The sequence below is a fragment of the Eptesicus fuscus genome, chromosome 14 (assembly GCF_027574615.1).
Source record: "Eptesicus fuscus isolate TK198812 chromosome 14, DD_ASM_mEF_20220401, whole genome shotgun sequence".
Classification (NCBI taxonomy): domain Eukaryota; kingdom Metazoa; phylum Chordata; class Mammalia; order Chiroptera; family Vespertilionidae; genus Eptesicus; species Eptesicus fuscus.
Genome location: NC_072486.1, coordinates 27,733,750 through 27,750,439, shown reverse-complemented (window position 1 = coordinate 27,750,439; position 16,690 = coordinate 27,733,750). Strand labels below are relative to the sequence as shown.

General features: G+C 37.2%; 1 protein-coding gene across 1 annotated transcript in view; it reads right to left on the bottom strand.

The window, feature by feature from the left end:
• The window catches only part of PEX1 (peroxisomal biogenesis factor 1), a 52,439-nt gene that overhangs the window by 33,173 nt on the left and 2,576 nt on the right, over window positions 1-16,690 (bottom strand). Inside the window, exons 2-10 of the mRNA XM_008149134.3 lie at window positions 12,351-12,494; window positions 10,307-10,390; window positions 10,000-10,114; window positions 9,135-9,901; window positions 7,648-7,767; window positions 4,285-4,408; window positions 3,951-4,054; window positions 2,998-3,080; window positions 1,756-1,888 (exon numbers count right to left, since the gene is read on the bottom strand). Coding sequence (XP_008147356.2) covers window positions 1,756-1,888; window positions 2,998-3,080; window positions 3,951-4,054; window positions 4,285-4,408; window positions 7,648-7,767; window positions 9,135-9,901; window positions 10,000-10,114; window positions 10,307-10,390; window positions 12,351-12,494 — 1,674 coding nt within the window. The remainder of the gene's footprint in view (window positions 1-1,755; window positions 1,889-2,997; window positions 3,081-3,950; window positions 4,055-4,284; window positions 4,409-7,647; window positions 7,768-9,134; window positions 9,902-9,999; window positions 10,115-10,306; window positions 10,391-12,350; window positions 12,495-16,690) is intronic.

The following is a 16,690-nucleotide window of genomic DNA, read 5'->3' as shown; positions in this document are numbered from 1 at the left end:
AATCCATTTGGTTTACAATTTGTGCACATTGTTTTTTTGTGTGCTCCACTTCAACTTAAATAATGCAAATTTTATCATGGCCTTTTCTTGTTCTTAGGATATAATTCAAAATACTTTTTTTTCTTCTCTTTTTCCAGCTTTATTGAGCTATAATTGCCATATAACTTTCGGTAAGTTTAAGTTATACAATATGATGATTTAGTACACTTATATACCAGGAACTGATTACCCCAGTAGGGTTAATTAATGCCTCCATCACCTCATGTAATTACCATTTCTTTTTGGTGATGATAACATTTAAGATCTACTCTCTTAGTAACTTTTAGGTATATAATACAGTACTGTTAACTATTATCACCATGCTGTACATTAGATCATCTCTCTTTTTATTTTTTCTTAGCTTGGCTAGAGGCGTATCAATTTCATTGGTCTTTCAGAGAACCAGGTATTTTTGTTTCATATATTTTCTCTATTGATTTCCTGTTTTCAATTCATTGATTTCTGCTCTAATTATTATTTCTTTTCTTCTGCTTACACTGAATTTCATTTATTCTTCTTTTTCTAGTTTCCTGAGGTAGAAATGTAGATTATTGGAGTAGTTGCTGTATTTTAAACAAAAATCAGAAGGCAACTGGGCTAGTAACAGGAAAAAAGGTTATTATACTCGAGTTAAAAGTGAACAGAAATTTTAAAAGCCTTAAAATTTTGAACTGCAAAAAAGCATAAAGACTCACAAAGATGAAACTATACCCTTGGTGACAATACTTTTAGTAGAAAATAAAACTATAAGCCCTTTAAAAGGCCAGGGAACCTCTAACAAGATTGACAAAGCTTAAAAAGAGAGAAGACACAGAGCACCAATATCAGGAAACAGCCCTTCACAGCAGATTCCGCAGTCAGAAGAGGACAAGACAACCCTACGAACAGTTTTATGCTCATAAATTCGACAACTTAGAACAATTCCTCAAAAACGACAAACTACCAAATGTCTGCCAAGATAAAAATGGACAAATAAGGAAAGTGAATTTACAATTAAACAGTTAACAATAAAAAAATCTCCAGGTCCAGATGGTTTATTGGAGTTTTTTACCATTTAAAGAACAATGAACACAAATTTCATGTAATCTCTTCCAGAAAATAGAATGGTAGGAAAACACCTCTAAACTCTTTATTACGCTGACAGCAAAACCAGACAAAGAAAGTATGAAAACAGAAAATTATAGGCTAATATCTCTCATGAACTTAGATACCTTATTCACCACCACTTTCCAATATCTATTAGCAGGCCCTCAAAAATATTGAATGAATGAATGCTTTCCATATCTCGTATTAATCCTATATAATAAAAGCCTAATATGCTAAGTGTCTGACTGTTTGACCAGTCCCTATGATGCGCACCATCCACCAGGGGACAGACGCTTCAACTGGTAGTTTAGCTTGCTGCTGGGGTCTGGCCAATTGGGACTGGGTGAGACAAGTCGGACATGCCCTGGAGCCCTCCCGCGGTGCCTCCCCAGCCCAGATTATTCAACGGTGGGGTCCTTCAGCCTGACCTGTGCCCTCACGCAATCCAGGACCCCTCGGGGGATGTCAGAGAGCCGGTTTTGGCCCAATCCCCGCAGGCTAGGCTGAGGGACCCCACCAGTGCATAAATCTGTGTGCACCGGTCCTCTAGTAACCCTATGTAACACATGGTCAGAACTCAGAGAGGAATTAAAAGTTACTAATGAAAATGAACATATTTTAACCTCATACCTTTCCTCCTGTGAGTAAAATGGCTCCATTCCTAAGTCCAGCCACAAGGGACATTAGCTGCCGAGACAAAGGGCGTCCCAGGAGGCTATGAGTGATGTGCTCCATGGAGGATATGCCTAAGGAATTCACTCCTCTGCAAAATATGTAAATTGTTGCATGATAAAACACTGAAGCAGAATAAAATCTAGCTATAAAAAATTAGGAACCTTTCCTTCCTAGGCTAGTTAATGATTTTTAAAAGAGGAACATCTTATTCTTCCTTACTTGAAAGTATATTAAATTAATGCCAAATCTGAGTTACAGCTTTAAAACTAGTTTTTTCCTTTCAAACATGTGCAAAACTAAGTTAAGGAATCTGTCTTAACATATACAAACAACCCCCTCAAAATGATTTTCATTTTGGTAATCAACATAATCGTAAATGGGTGCTTTTGAAATGGTAGGATACTTGAAGACTTATTTCCTCTTAAAAATTGCCTTTGAAATCCAGCTTTGATCTGTAGATTATAAATCATGAACTTCAACCTACTTCCTGTCTCTGACTGCTTATTTACTTCTGATAATATCAGAAATTCCTAAATTACAGACTGAACTAAAGAGATTTTACTTTATACATGAATATTATGCTATAGTTAAACATTATTACTTTATAGATTATTTTAATAAAACATTTGCATACTATTAAAGGAAATTAGATCACTACTCTTACCTCTACTAAAAGCCTCTGTAACAATGCTAAGAGGTAATGTTTAATGTGATTTCATACTGTATAAGTGATTTAAAAAATTAAGAGGTTCTTTCAGATTTGTTTGTCTAAAAGTTGAAGAAAACACAAATAATCCCAATTAATACATCAATAAGATACTAAAGGAATAACTTAATTTGAAATATTTTTAAACATTCAACTAATGTTTTCAAATTTACCTTTCAAAATAAATGTATTAGCTCTAAGAATTATTGTTTTATTCAAGCATATATAATCCAGGTCATATCTAGTTGCTTTCTTCTCACAATCAAATCTCAAAGTAAAATTTCTAATAAGACTTTGTTATCTAAGAAGACAAGGCAAATTACTAAGCTAGGTGTGAAAACAGAAACAATCCTTGAAAAAAATATCTACTAATGCATTAGTAAGATTATTCAATGACATTAACATCTACTTTAATATTGACACATAAAAACCCTGCTGGAGATAATGTTGAACATGTCTCTAAACATGCTAGTTTGGCCATAACTTCTTACCCCAAGCAGTTCAGCTTTAAAAAAGGAAGAATAAAGTCAATTTCCTCACTGTTTTCTTCTTTTAGCATAGGATCTAGAAGGACCTATAGTAGCAAGGAAAAATCAGTTTTACATTTCAAAGCTGTATCTTTCGCCTGTTTTTCTTGGGTCCCAGAAAACTGAATTGCTGATTGTTACACCAGAGAGAAAAGATACAGTGTGCATGCAAGATCATTACTTAAAACAGCCTTGACAACAATAATTTACTCATCCAAGGAACACAAATATTTATGGTCAACAAGCAGTAAAGAATGTTACTCCTTAATACATTTTATAGACCTATCTTTATTTGCAAATTTGATTTGTGTCACATATTCTTTTCACAGTTCTTACATTTATTTGTATTTTCTCTAAATCACATTCCTTCAATTAAATTTTAAAAGCAGAGAAACAGTGTCTACTTCCAAACCACTGAAATTCTAAATGACTACAGCATCTTCAATTTTTTAATAACAACAGCAAGTATCCTAACTAAAACATAATAGTCTAAAATAACCACTTTAAAAATACTTCTGGAAGAAAAGTGATAATATTTGTAAAGAGTTGAAAATTTACAAATTGCCATAACAACACGAACTGTGCAGCAAAACTGCAAGTAAAAATCTGAATTTTAAAACTCAAACCACTAAAGCTACGTTTTCCTTTGTTTCAAATACAGGAAGAATTTTAAATCATGATCCATTTACCATTAACACTATCAACTCTACTCCTGAAACTAAACTGTGCTGAGGAATTGATTTTAAATTCAGAGTAAATCAACAATTTATTTAGATAAGTTAGAGATTATAGAATAAAATATTTTAAATCAAGTTATTCCTTATTCTTATCATTTGCGCTTCTAATACACTTTAGCATGCAAGGAGTTACAAATAAATTCATATCATTTCATTGAATATTCAATAGGATGTAATTACTTGTATTGTGATCTTCTGCAGCAGATTGGTACTCAACAGAAAAATATTCTTTTCTTTTTCTTTTTCCCAAGAATGAACTGTATTTAGAGAAAACTCCTTCAACCCTATTGAAAAGAAAGTAATGAATGTATAGTACTGAAGCCGAGATGAAATACTATAAGATTTTAAATATCAAATTTATCTAAATTTAATCAGAGGCATTCTTTGGTATGTAAAATCTGTTTAATTACCACTATTATGTTTCCTGTCCACACGTGTCACAAGTTGGAAAGACAATGAAAAAATTTTATGACTTCTACAATAGGAAAAATATCAAAGTAACAAATTTACACACCATCTTTCATTTCCAGCTTAATATATTCTTCCTCTGATATTATCAAAGGAAGTGTGGTTGTAGTTGACTGCTGTAGCCATGAAGAGAACACAGTTTTTATGTTTTCTTCACTTATGTCTTTAGGCTGCAAAAAAAGAGAACAGTAATAAATTATCCGAATAGCTGACCTTAGCCTTAGTATCCTTCTTTTAAAACGTACCTTGCTAATAAAATGTACGCCTTACCAAACTAAACCAGGAAGACTTTCCCATTCTGCAAGCACACACCAGTTTCTAAAGAATTAACAGTCGAAAAGTAAAACAGTCTAGCACTCTTTGAGGCTGAAAGATTAATACTAAAACAACATGGGAGAAAATGTTTTAAATTATATAAATGTGGCAAAAATATCAACTTTTAAAAAGCCAAAACTGATCATATTTGTATTGGCACAACATATATGATAAGTATGCTGTTTATTAAAGTCCTCTTGGTTTCTCAGAAAGTTACAGAATTACACATGATCTAGCAATTTAATTCCTAGATACGGTATATACCAAAATAATTGAAAGCAGGGACTCAAACAGATACTTGTACATCAACATTCATAGCATTATTCACAATAGCCAAAAAGGTGGAAACAACCTAAGTATCCACCAACAGATCAATGGATAAACCAAATGTGGTATATATATACATACACACATATAATGTATATACACATATATATATATATATTTCAGTCATAAAAAGGGATGAAGTTCTGATACATGCTACAACATGGATGAACCTTGAAAACATGTAAGTAAAATAAGCCTGACACAAAGGACAAATATTGTGTGATTCCATTTACCAGGAGTACCGGTAAATAATGCGAATTTTTTTCAATAGATGGAGTTATACATATGTGATATTTTATGCGAATTGATATGTATGCTATTTTGTTGTATTGACAACAACTTCAAAACTTCGTATGTCAAATTTTCTGAAGGTATTAACATCATAGATATTTTTATGATTAAAAATGTCAAATTTCGTGTCAAAAAAGAACATTTGCGGGAAATTTTAATTCATTACTTTATTTTGAAGAAAAGTGCTGCTGAAGCCTTTTCGTATACTTCGGGAAGCTTATGGTGAACATCTCAAGATACTTGTGAACGCTGGCTTAAACGCTTTAAAAGTGATGATTTCGATGTGTAAGACAAAGAACGTCCAGGTCAACCGAAAAAGTTTGAAGACCAACAATTACAAGCATTATTGGATGAAGATGCATGCCAAACTCAAAAACAACTTGCAGAAAGATTAAATGTAGCTCAGCAAACAATTTCCGATCATTTGCAAGCAACAGGAAAGATTTTAAAGGAAGGAAAATGGGTGCCACATCAACTGAACGAAAAACAAATGGAAAACTGAAAAGTCATCAGTAAAATGTTGCTTCAGTGGCACGAAAGAAAGTCTTTTTTGCATCGACTTGTGACTGGCGATGAAAAGTGGATTTATTTTGAGAATCCCAAATGCACAAAATCATGGGTTGATCCAGGTCAACTATCAACATCGACTGCAAGACCAAATCGCTTCGGAAAAAAAACAATGCTCTGTGTTTGGTGGGATCAGGAAGGTGTGGTAGATTATGAGCTTCTAAAACCAGGTGAAACCATTAATACTGATCGCTACCGACAACAAATAATCAATTTGAACCACGCTTTGATTGTAAAATGACCAGAATGGGCCAGAAGACACAGCAAAGTAATTTTGCTTCATGATAACCCACCATCACACACTTCAACACGTTAAAGACACGTTAAAATATCTTGCCTGGGAAGTATTAACCCTCCCACCTTATTCACCAGACCTTGCTCCTTCACATTACCACTTGTTCCGATCAATGGCACACGTACTTTCTGAGCAGCACTTCAAAATGTACAAAGAAGTGGAAAACTGGGTCTCTGAATGGTTTGCCTCAAAACAAGAAAATTTCTATTGGGACAGTATTCACAAATTACCTGAAAGATGGGGGAAATGTGTAGCTAGCAATGGACATTACTTTGAATAAAGCACTTTTGATGTTTCTCTTGAAATTATCGTGTTTCTTTGATTTCAAACTCTGTATTATTAACCGGTACACCTGGTATATGATATATCCTATCTAATAAAGAGGGAATATGCAAATTGACATCACACCATAACTAGATGGCTGCACCCACAGCGGAGGCTGAGTTCCTGTAATGAGCCTTAACGAGCAATCAGCAGGGACCTGAGGCTGCCTGGCGCTGGGCCGGGGCAGGGGACCTGAGGCTGCGCCCCCTGCCTGGTGGGGCTTGACAGGGGACCTCAGGTCGTGCCCCCCGCCCCAGCGCCAGGCTGGGGAACCTCAGGCTGTGCCCCCCACCCCGGTGCCAGCCTGGGGGACCTCAGGCCACGTCCCCTTCCCGGCGCAGCTTGATTGGGGACCTCAGGCCACACACCCTGCCCAGCAGGGTTTGACAGGGGACCTCAGGCTGTGCCCCCCGCCCTGGCACCAGGCTGGGGGACCTCAGGCCACATCCCCTGCCCAGCAGAGCTTGATGGGGGACCTCAGGCCATGCCCCTCGCCCGGTAGGGTTTAACAGGGGACCTCAGGCCATGCCCCCCGCCCAGTAGGGCTTGATGGGGGACCTCAGGCTGCAAACCCTCCTGACCCCACCCCCCCCGTGCCAGACCAGGGGATCTGAGGCCGAGCCCCCCGCCTGGCGGGGCTTGACTAGGGTGGGGCCAGCCGGGTCTGGATCTAGCCCAATGGGGGGTGGGGCTGGCCAGGTCTGGGTCTCACACGATTTCGAGGCACACGTGGAGGGGCGGGGACTTGACGCTGGTTCCTGTGGCGCGCCCCAGACTCTGACAGGAGGAGTATTTTCATATACATTTTACTAGTTTTCTTTCATCTCTGACACTTCTATTATAGAGAAAGGGCAAATAGCAATATTAAAATATTTCCTCTAGTTAATTCCCTTTTAATGTGCACGAATTTTGTGCACCGGGTCACTAGTCTAAAATAAGCAAATTCACAGAGACTATAGATTAGAGGTACTAGGATCTGGAGGATGTGACGGTAGGGAGTTACTGCTTAATGAGCACAGAGTTTCTGTTGGGGTGATGGAAAAGTTTTGAAAATAGATAGTGATGATGGCTGCCCAACATTATGAATGGAATTAATGCCACTGAATTGTACACCTAAAAGTGGTTAAAACAGCATTTTTATGTTACACCTATTTTACTATGATAAGGGGGGGGGGATTTATTTGCCCTTCTAACAAAAAGGAGTACTGCATTATTATTCTTTAGCTAAAGCAATCAGAAATTTTACAATACATATAAAACAATTGATATAACATATAAATTTTAACTTACTAAGTTTTCTCTAGGTTGTAATTTTAGAGATCTTGGGATTTTAGGGATCATTTCCACTGGAGTTATCCTGACTACTGCATGCATTTCTATATTTAGTCTCTTTCTCAGGTCATCTGGAATCTGAAATTTTAAAATAAGCCAAAACATAATTATGTCCAATGCTTGATTAAAAAATATTCCACAGCATAGATATTCATACAAACTTTTATGAATTCAGGTGAAATTATATAAGTTATCATGATTCATAGTATAAACAGATATTCAAGTATCGTTACATCTCAAACATTTCAATTTCCTCCTACATTTCTTTCTTTCAACATCCTCTTCAGAATGTGCTCAATGTCGACCTACCAAGTCAAGCCTGTTTGAGAACCTGATGGCAACTACTGGCATCCTTATTAGCCATGGCTCCCAACCTTTAAAGTAGGGTGGGAAGTGCAGACTCCTCACTGCTCTCTTATGTGGTCCCCAAGACTTTACTATCATCACTCCTTCACCCCATCCTCACCACACAATTTCAAGGAAATAAGAGGGTATTCACACCTCATGGCAGAACCATTCATAAAGGTGATAAGTCATAGCAAGTTCAGCCTTGGACAATGCAGTGGGTTCACCTAAACTGAGTTTAGAGCTAACAGAAAATAATGAGGCAATTGTCCAGGGTTTTAGAGAATGATGTTGATCAGAGATTAAAATTTTGTAAGTTGCCTGCATAAAGAGATCACAGGTTCCACTGTGAGAGTAAAAGAAATCTACAGAGGAAACCTCCACCCCTTCCTATTTTTCTTCACTATCTTAATAATTTCTTCCCTTTTCCACCATAAAGTTTCACTTTACAATAATGGTTCAAAATTAGTTCAAATAAATGGGGCTGGTGACTCATTTCACATAAGTGTAGCATTCATATTTGAGGCCAGGAAGAGAGGGTGGAACACGAGCTGCTCTTACTTTCTCTCCTGGTCACACACAAGTGAAAGAGTCCATACCAACAAAGTAAGCAGCTTCTGGGTACATTGCAATCCAGGTGCCGTCAGAGGCAGCCATGGGCCTCTCCTTACACTGGGCATTCCCCTCAATACATAACAAACCCTTTCTTTGCTTTTAAGAACTTGGAAACAAACATTCTGCAAGAATCACAGATGTGAGGCCTTATAGGGCACCCCAAACTAGGCATGAACTCTAGAGTCACCCTGCCTGGGTTTGACTCCTAGTTCTACTTACTAGCTGTTTAATCCCTGGCAAGTAATTTTGACCTCTCTGGGCCTGTACCTAAGATTTTACTGTCAAAGTTTACTTCGGCAGGAAATACACAATCATTACCCAAACAAGGACTTCACCCTACAATCAGAAATGTGTCCCTGCAGGGATTTTAGATACTTATTATACTGGTTTTCAATTTACATATAAAACATTATTCTGATTCATAATTTGGAGAAGTTCCAACAACATACAATTATTTCCTCCCTAATTATAAAATTTATACTAACCCAGACTTTCCCAAGATGAAGAGCTTCTACATTTTTGGTGTATTTTATGGCATTCTTCAATTCCTCAAGTCCATTCCAGACTACCTTTAGCACACAGGTCTTACCCGCTTCTTGACTATGGTCTGGGCTAACTTGCTTTTGATCTAATGGTTCTGACACCAGCGTCTCTTTTTCAGGTGACAGGACATTTTGCTTTGTTTTACTTTGCTGTTGCTTTGGGGAAAGCAGCTGAACTAGGTTTCCATAGGTCACAGTAAAGCTGGGCTCTGTATCAAAATATTCTTGGTCCCATGGAAATACATGAATGGCAGAGTGTTTGTGAAACACAGATGTTGCTGATGCGTTGCATATACTGGGAGGCTGAGATTTGCACACTCTGAAAATATTTCCTAGAGGAACAACATGTGACTGCATATTTTTGAACGCATTGATTTCAGTTACACCCCAGTAGGTCTCTTGTTTCTTCTCAGACCCAAAAGAAAAGATGCTTCCTATCATAGACCATAAGCTTGGGACTGATGGTGAGTCCATTGTATACTCTGGATCTGTTTCATTACACCCAGTGACTCTTGTAGTATTTGACTGAAGTTGCTTGGTTTGGAGTTCTTTTGTCAATCCTTTATGATCTCTTCCATAATTGTGAAATGTTTCACGGGCATTATATGCTTTTGAAAATGTATTCTCTTTGGCTTGGCGGGTCTTTGGCTGAATGAGGAGTCTGGTGTCAGTCTCCAACCTTCCATAAGTAGCAGCTGGTATGAGTGCAACTGTATAGAAAATAAAGCTCATTAGTGCACGTTCCCCTCTGCTTTGGACTCAATGCTGTGTCATACAGTATGATGGCAAATATTACAATGGCACCTACCAATTTGGATAAATATGTAAGTTTGTTGATCAACCCAAACAGGAAAAATGGCTTTTGGAAAAACTATTCGAATTTGATCTAGAAGATGCTGTTCCAGGGAAGCAGCATGCAGTTCCTAGAACCAACAACAAAAAGATCAACTCACTTTACATTTTGTCTACTCCGTATCTAGTAGGAAAATCTCAAGTCATTCTTATAACTCAAACCAACTCAGAATATAGGATGAAGCTCAGAGAAATCTAAAGACACAGATATTTTGAAGTAGTTTAATATTAAACTAGAATAGTTCTTATTTTATTTTCTTTACCAGTATCTCCCAATCGTCTGCTGAGAGAGGTTCCACCTCAACTTGTTGACAAGACACCACATGGGAACATGGCTTGAGAAACACCTGGAAAAGATTAAAAATATAAAACTACTTTTAAAAGACATTTTTGTATCCCTGAAAAACAAGTTCTCCCTTTAGGTATGTGATTAAGTGTGTGTGTGTGTGTGTGTGTGTGTAGTCCTTCACTTGACCAATTCAGCATTTTAGAAAAAAGTATTTCATAATAAATTATAGCAAGAAGGAAAATACATCCTAGCTCAACACATTTTTTAAAAAGTAAAATAAAAAGCACTTTAAAAAAATTAATGTAAGTCAAAAAAATGCAAGAAGAAACAACGTCATCAAGTCGTGACCTGATCCAGTATATAAATACCATTTGCAACTATTTGTTTTATAACTTCAAGGCATGCTGCCTCTATTCTAGAGAAGTAAAAAACACACTGAAATAGAGAACACAGACAATTATTTAGATTTAGAGGTATTATCATTCACAGCTAAAAGTAAAGTAAAACAAATATCCCCTCATTCCAAACTATAGATACAGTTCAAATGATAGTGAGTCACAAGAAGCTGGAATCTACCTTCTTTCTTTCTTTCCTCTTCTGTAAGCATTTAGAGAGATTGGTGGATTAAAATCCCAAGACACCAAGTATTAAATGCTCCAGGTAACCATCCCCTCCTTATCTGCCTTTGCAGATTGGAGCAAAATTTCCCCACATGCCTCACATGATTCCTCAGTGAATGTCCCTTCAGTACCCCCCATATGCCCTATTTGAAAGGGGTGATTCTGAGGAATCACAAAGCAGCTCCTGCCCACTAATAATACAGAGTCCTGGGCAAGTCAGTCCATTTCATATTCCTATAGACGATTCTTTGGGAGACAGTGCCTAATGGCATTGCTACAATATAGAGAATCTACAAAAAAAATCAGGTAAAAGTTCACTTTGAAGCAAACAGGAGTTAAAAACAAGCAGGACTGCTCAGAGTGCTGATGAGACATCCAGGTCAGGAGGAGAAGCGGGTATTCCCCACAGGAGAGTGGCACAGACTCAAGGAGAGCAGAACTGAACTTCTGTGACATCCTGGGCAAAACATTCCATCTCCCTGGTTTTGCAAAGTGAGACACCGAAGTTAGTGATTTCTAACATCACTCTGGTGCTAAAGTTTCAAGATTTTAGCAAAAATCTAGGGTAAGCAAAGGACTAGTGCTAGGCCTATGGATTTCTCACCTGTGGTCTATTCTCATGATGAAAAACATGCATGTGTTCAAAATAAGTTAAAAAATATGACATTTTGTGTAATATTTCATTCCATATATACAGAAATGTTCAATGCATACTGTTGGTAATATGTGGAAAGGTATCTCTGACACAAGATCCCAACATACAGTACCCATTCGTTCTGAGGCTGGGGTTAGAGAAAAGGGAAAAGGTTTTTTTACTTTAAGTGTCAAGTACTTGTAATAATAATGTATTATTTCTGTAGTTTAAAATATTTTAAAAGAATTAATGAATATAATAAAATGATAAAATACAACCTGAGTTCTTAAGCTTTGGAGTTTATAATCTAAGTACATTTAATTCACAGGCAAGATAAAAATGGAAAAATAACCTTCTTTTGTAGGATAGATCTTTTAAAAATCAAGTATTAGCCTGGAAGGTTAGAAAATTTGTCAGAAGCACATAACATGAAGTTCAATAATAGAAAGTAAAATGAAAGAATTTATAAAGCAAAAATAACTGCACAAAAACAAAATTAGGGAACCTGGAAAGTGAGTAAAATAAACAGAAGACAATATCAACTAGAGAGCACAGTAGACTACAAGCTAGACTTAATGAGTACATTATAGATAATGAGTTAACAATGGGATATGCTGTCAAGTTGAACATCCTGGACTAATTATAGTAGCACACAAGTTAGGTGTCATCTCTCCTTAAAAAAAAATCTGAACTTTACATTTTATCTCCATCGCTGTATTATGTGATATTAAAAGAAAGTCATTGTCATAACATTTTATGCTTACCTGTTCCCCATTTGAGAGTCCAAGTTTCTGACCAACTTGTCTGTTAATTTCAGCCACATTTTCACCTTGATCACTAAAATGCCTGCCTTCCACCCAGCTCAAGAATGCAGGCTGGTGACTCCACGTTACTTCGATAGCTTGATTCTATTTATTCAAGAAATTAAAAATGGGGGAGAAGGGTTTTGAAAGTTTTTACATGCTTTTCTGGACTCACATAAATGGCAAAACTACAAACAAAAAGAGTTCTACAATAGTTGATTGCTCTCTGTTATCCACCTCTATCATAGCATCCAAAACACTATAATCATTTTCGACACCCAACACTGGTGATACTATGGATGAAAACATACACTTACATTTATGATGGCATTATAAATTCAAAATGGCAACAGGTAGCCAATGAACTTATATAGCCTTGAGATATATATTCTGAATTAATGATTCAAAGAAGAAAAACCTACAGCAGAACATATCTCTGCAGTATTTTCTGTAATAAAAACTTAGGATTGGCTTGTCTATCAATATGGAAATTATTAAATAAGCTACACATTTACTATTTTAGTAAAGTATGAGTCAGTAACATATCATGATTATTAAAAATATAACTATTTATTTATTAGAAGAATAAATGCACATGGTAAAAGTACAAAAGCATGACATGTAAGGGCAGATCCCTGTTCCCAGAGGTAATTACTGTTAACAGCTTCTTATGTACACTTCCAGAAATTTTATATTATGCAGCTTCTTAAATAAAATTTTTAAAGTTCTAGAACTATGGAAACATTTATATGTTAAAAAATAACAAAATAACATTTATTCTCATTAAGAGTATTTACATAAAATATGTAAGTTTGTGACTAAGGATTAAAACAATGTTTTCTATGATTAAAGAATTACAAACCCATCATAGAAACCTTAAAAAACATATAAACGTGGAAGGAGAAACAGTAATTATTGATATTTCCTTCACAAAAAGACAACCACGTGAAGAATTCTACCTATTTCTGGCTAATGCTCCTTTCTAAGCATATGTATTGGGGTCACATGGGTTAACATTATATAAATGTCAGGCGTACAACTTTATAACACGCATCTGTAATACTCCATTGTGTGCTCATCACCCAGAGTCTAGTCTCCTTTCGACATCACATAGTTGACCCCCTTTAGGCTCTTCATCCTTCCTGACCCTCCTTCCCCTCGGTAACAAGTTAATTTTTTACATAGTTGTATATTATAGCATGATTTAGTATCCTTCCCCCCCCTTAACATTTTGTCATAGCATTTTTACACATAGATCATTTTTTAATAAAACAAAAGAATTTTATGCATAGCTACTGACACTTATCAGGAAATTTTAGTATTATTAAATTCATTTACTTGTATCAAAATAAATCCACTAAATTTAAGTTATTAAATAATAAATCCATTGATATATATATATTTTACTATTTCAAAACTGGTAAGAGGCTGCTTATTGTGTTTCTTTAAACAGAACAAATTTCAAAGGACAAAGTGAGTGAGTTAAAACAGCTGTTCTCAAATGGGGTGATTTTGGAGCCAATTCTGGGGCAATCTAATGTACTTTGAATTGACCATGTTATTCAAACTTTGTATTAAAAAAATCATTGTGTATCACTGAGTTATGTAATTTTTCTCACAATTCTTCACAGGACAGTCTCAGTGTTCTGGCTGACAAAAATCTTTCTACTGAGTACGGTGTGGACAAGTGGAAAGAGCCCTAGATTTGGAGTCAAAAGCCCTCAGTTACTATGTCAGCTGTAACTGTAGGAGCTGAGGTTACAAGAGTGAAGTTGACCAATCCCAGATGCTTTCTACGGGATTTCATCAGTCAGTGGATATAGCGCAGATCAGTTCCTGTATTTCATAAGAAGTAACTTTTAAAGCCAGAGATGCTGCCCTGGCTGGTTTAACTCAGTGGTTAGAGCATCGGCCCACGGACCAAAGGGTCCCAGGTTTGATTCCCAGTCAAGGGCATGTATCTCAGTTTCAGGTTCTACCCCTGCGTGGGGTGCAGGAGGCAACCAATTGTTGTATGTGTATGTCTCCCACTTCCACTCTGAAAATCAATAGAAAAAATATCCTCAGGTGAGGATTTAAATAAATAAAACCAAAGGTGCTAAATGAGGAAATATAAAATATGCCCTGAGCCCTAGCCAATTTGGCTCAGTGGATAGAGCTTCAGCCTTCGGACTGAAAGGTCCCAGGTTCAATTCCAGTCAAGGGCATATGCCCAGGGTTGTGGGCTCCATCCCCAGTGGGGGGCATGCAGGAGGCAGCCAATCAATGATTCTCTCTCATCATTGATGTTTCTATCTCTCTCTCCCTCTCCCTTCCTCTCTGAAATCAATAAAAATATATTTTTAAAAAATAAAATATGCCCTGAAATATCGAAAAGGAGAATTCCATCAACTCACTGGAAAAGAGGGAACTCAACTTTATTAAACAGGAAAAATACTTCAATTATTCATTTGGTCAAAATGTAGTAACCAGCCCCATAAAGTCATCCTATATGTTCGGCTGGATTTGGTAAACTTTGCAGACTAATACTGTTCTGAGTTCATTTTTATGTCAAAAGTTTTTCACTGGACTACAGAGCCCCTAGGCAGAAGAGGAAAAAAAAAGGACCGGCTGGAGAGAAAGGAGCCCCTTTTCCAGTTTAATCTGATCAACATACCATCGACTGCCTGCTTTTGGCCAAACCTCCAGGTGAAACCATTGGTTGCAATGCCTTAGGACCGGCCAAGTTATTTCTGGTTAACACAAAGGCAATGACAAATCTGTACCTGGCCCCCTCTGGAAGGTGATTTAGGTTCATGTGTTTGTATTCAGTGTGGATATGAATCCTCTCCCCTATTTCATCCATCACAGCAAGTATTGAGCCCAGAACACAGACAAACTGAGTTAAAGCAGTTGTTCTCAACTGGGGGTGATTTTGTCCCCCAGGAGACATATGGCAATGTCTGGAGACATTTGTGTTTGTCAGCACTGGGAGGGGGAGTACCACCGGCACCGAATGGATAGAGGCCAGCCATGCTAAGTATCTTCCCATACCCAGGACAGCACCCCACAACAAAAAATTATCCAGCGTCGAATGGCAATGGTGCCACGGTTAAGAAATCCTGAGTTAAAACAATTACTGCATAACTAGTCCTGAAAACAGGACTTGATAAACAAAAGAGAATACCTGAAACGCAGAGAAGAGTGTAACAAGTAAATGTGTCACATAAGCACAGCTATGAAATTCTGAAAAGGACACAAATGTAGGCGACAGAGAATTTGAAAACTGTATGAAGGAGGTAGGATTATACATGGAATGAGGGAAAATGTACAGAAGGGGAAGGAGCTGGGCTATAGAAGAAACACTGAGAAGGCTTGCTGGGTGATGCAGAGTGAGTTACAGACCAGAAGGCACGTTCCCTGCAGGGAAGTGGTACTGGCCCAGGAATGCTGGTTTCCGTCTGTGAAGGCACAGACAAGGCCACAGGCACACCTTGTTTAACTGCACTTCGCTTTACTGAGCTTCACAGATGCCCCACCCCTTTTAGATGTGGCATTTTTTAACTCTGAAGGCAAGACCCTCCAACCAGCAAAACACACTGACTCGATTTATTGCCATACCTGCTTTATTGTGGTTGCCTGAAACTGAACCGCAGTTATTTCTGAGGTGTTCCTATGGGGTAACTAAGGTCCCTTTCTCCATTAACAGTTTATGATTCTGTAACAGAGTTTCAACTCATTTCTGAAGAAAAATTTTACACATACAGAAGCCTATCCCCCCCAAGTTCTGATTCCACAGGCCTGAGGAAGAACCAGAACATCTGTATTTTTAAAAGCTTCCAGGTAAGTCTTCACTGAGCAGAGAACCACTGTTCGGACCTCTTCCCATTACAGCATTATCTGTATTATGTACGCAATGCTTCAGCCCAAATAAAATAATTCAAACTATTAACTCCCAACTCAGGACTTTCTGCTTTAATAATTACCTACGCCCTCTAACCCAGTGATTTTCAACCGGTGTGCCGCAAGAATGTTTAAAACATGCAATACCTCACTATTTAGTCAGGGGCACTGACCTCTTTTCCTTAGATTGTCAAATAAAAAAATGACAACAGCCAACACAATGAGAGCCATCCAGTATGAATGAATCAAATTTATACCTTTTTTTTTGTCAGATCAGCAATATAATATACTTTTTGGTGTGCCACAGAATTTTAGTAATTAGTTTATGTGTGCCAGGAGATGAAAAAGGTTGAAAATCGCTGCTCTAACCCAATAATTCTGGGAACCTATCTTAAATAAACAAATAAAAACAATGTTTT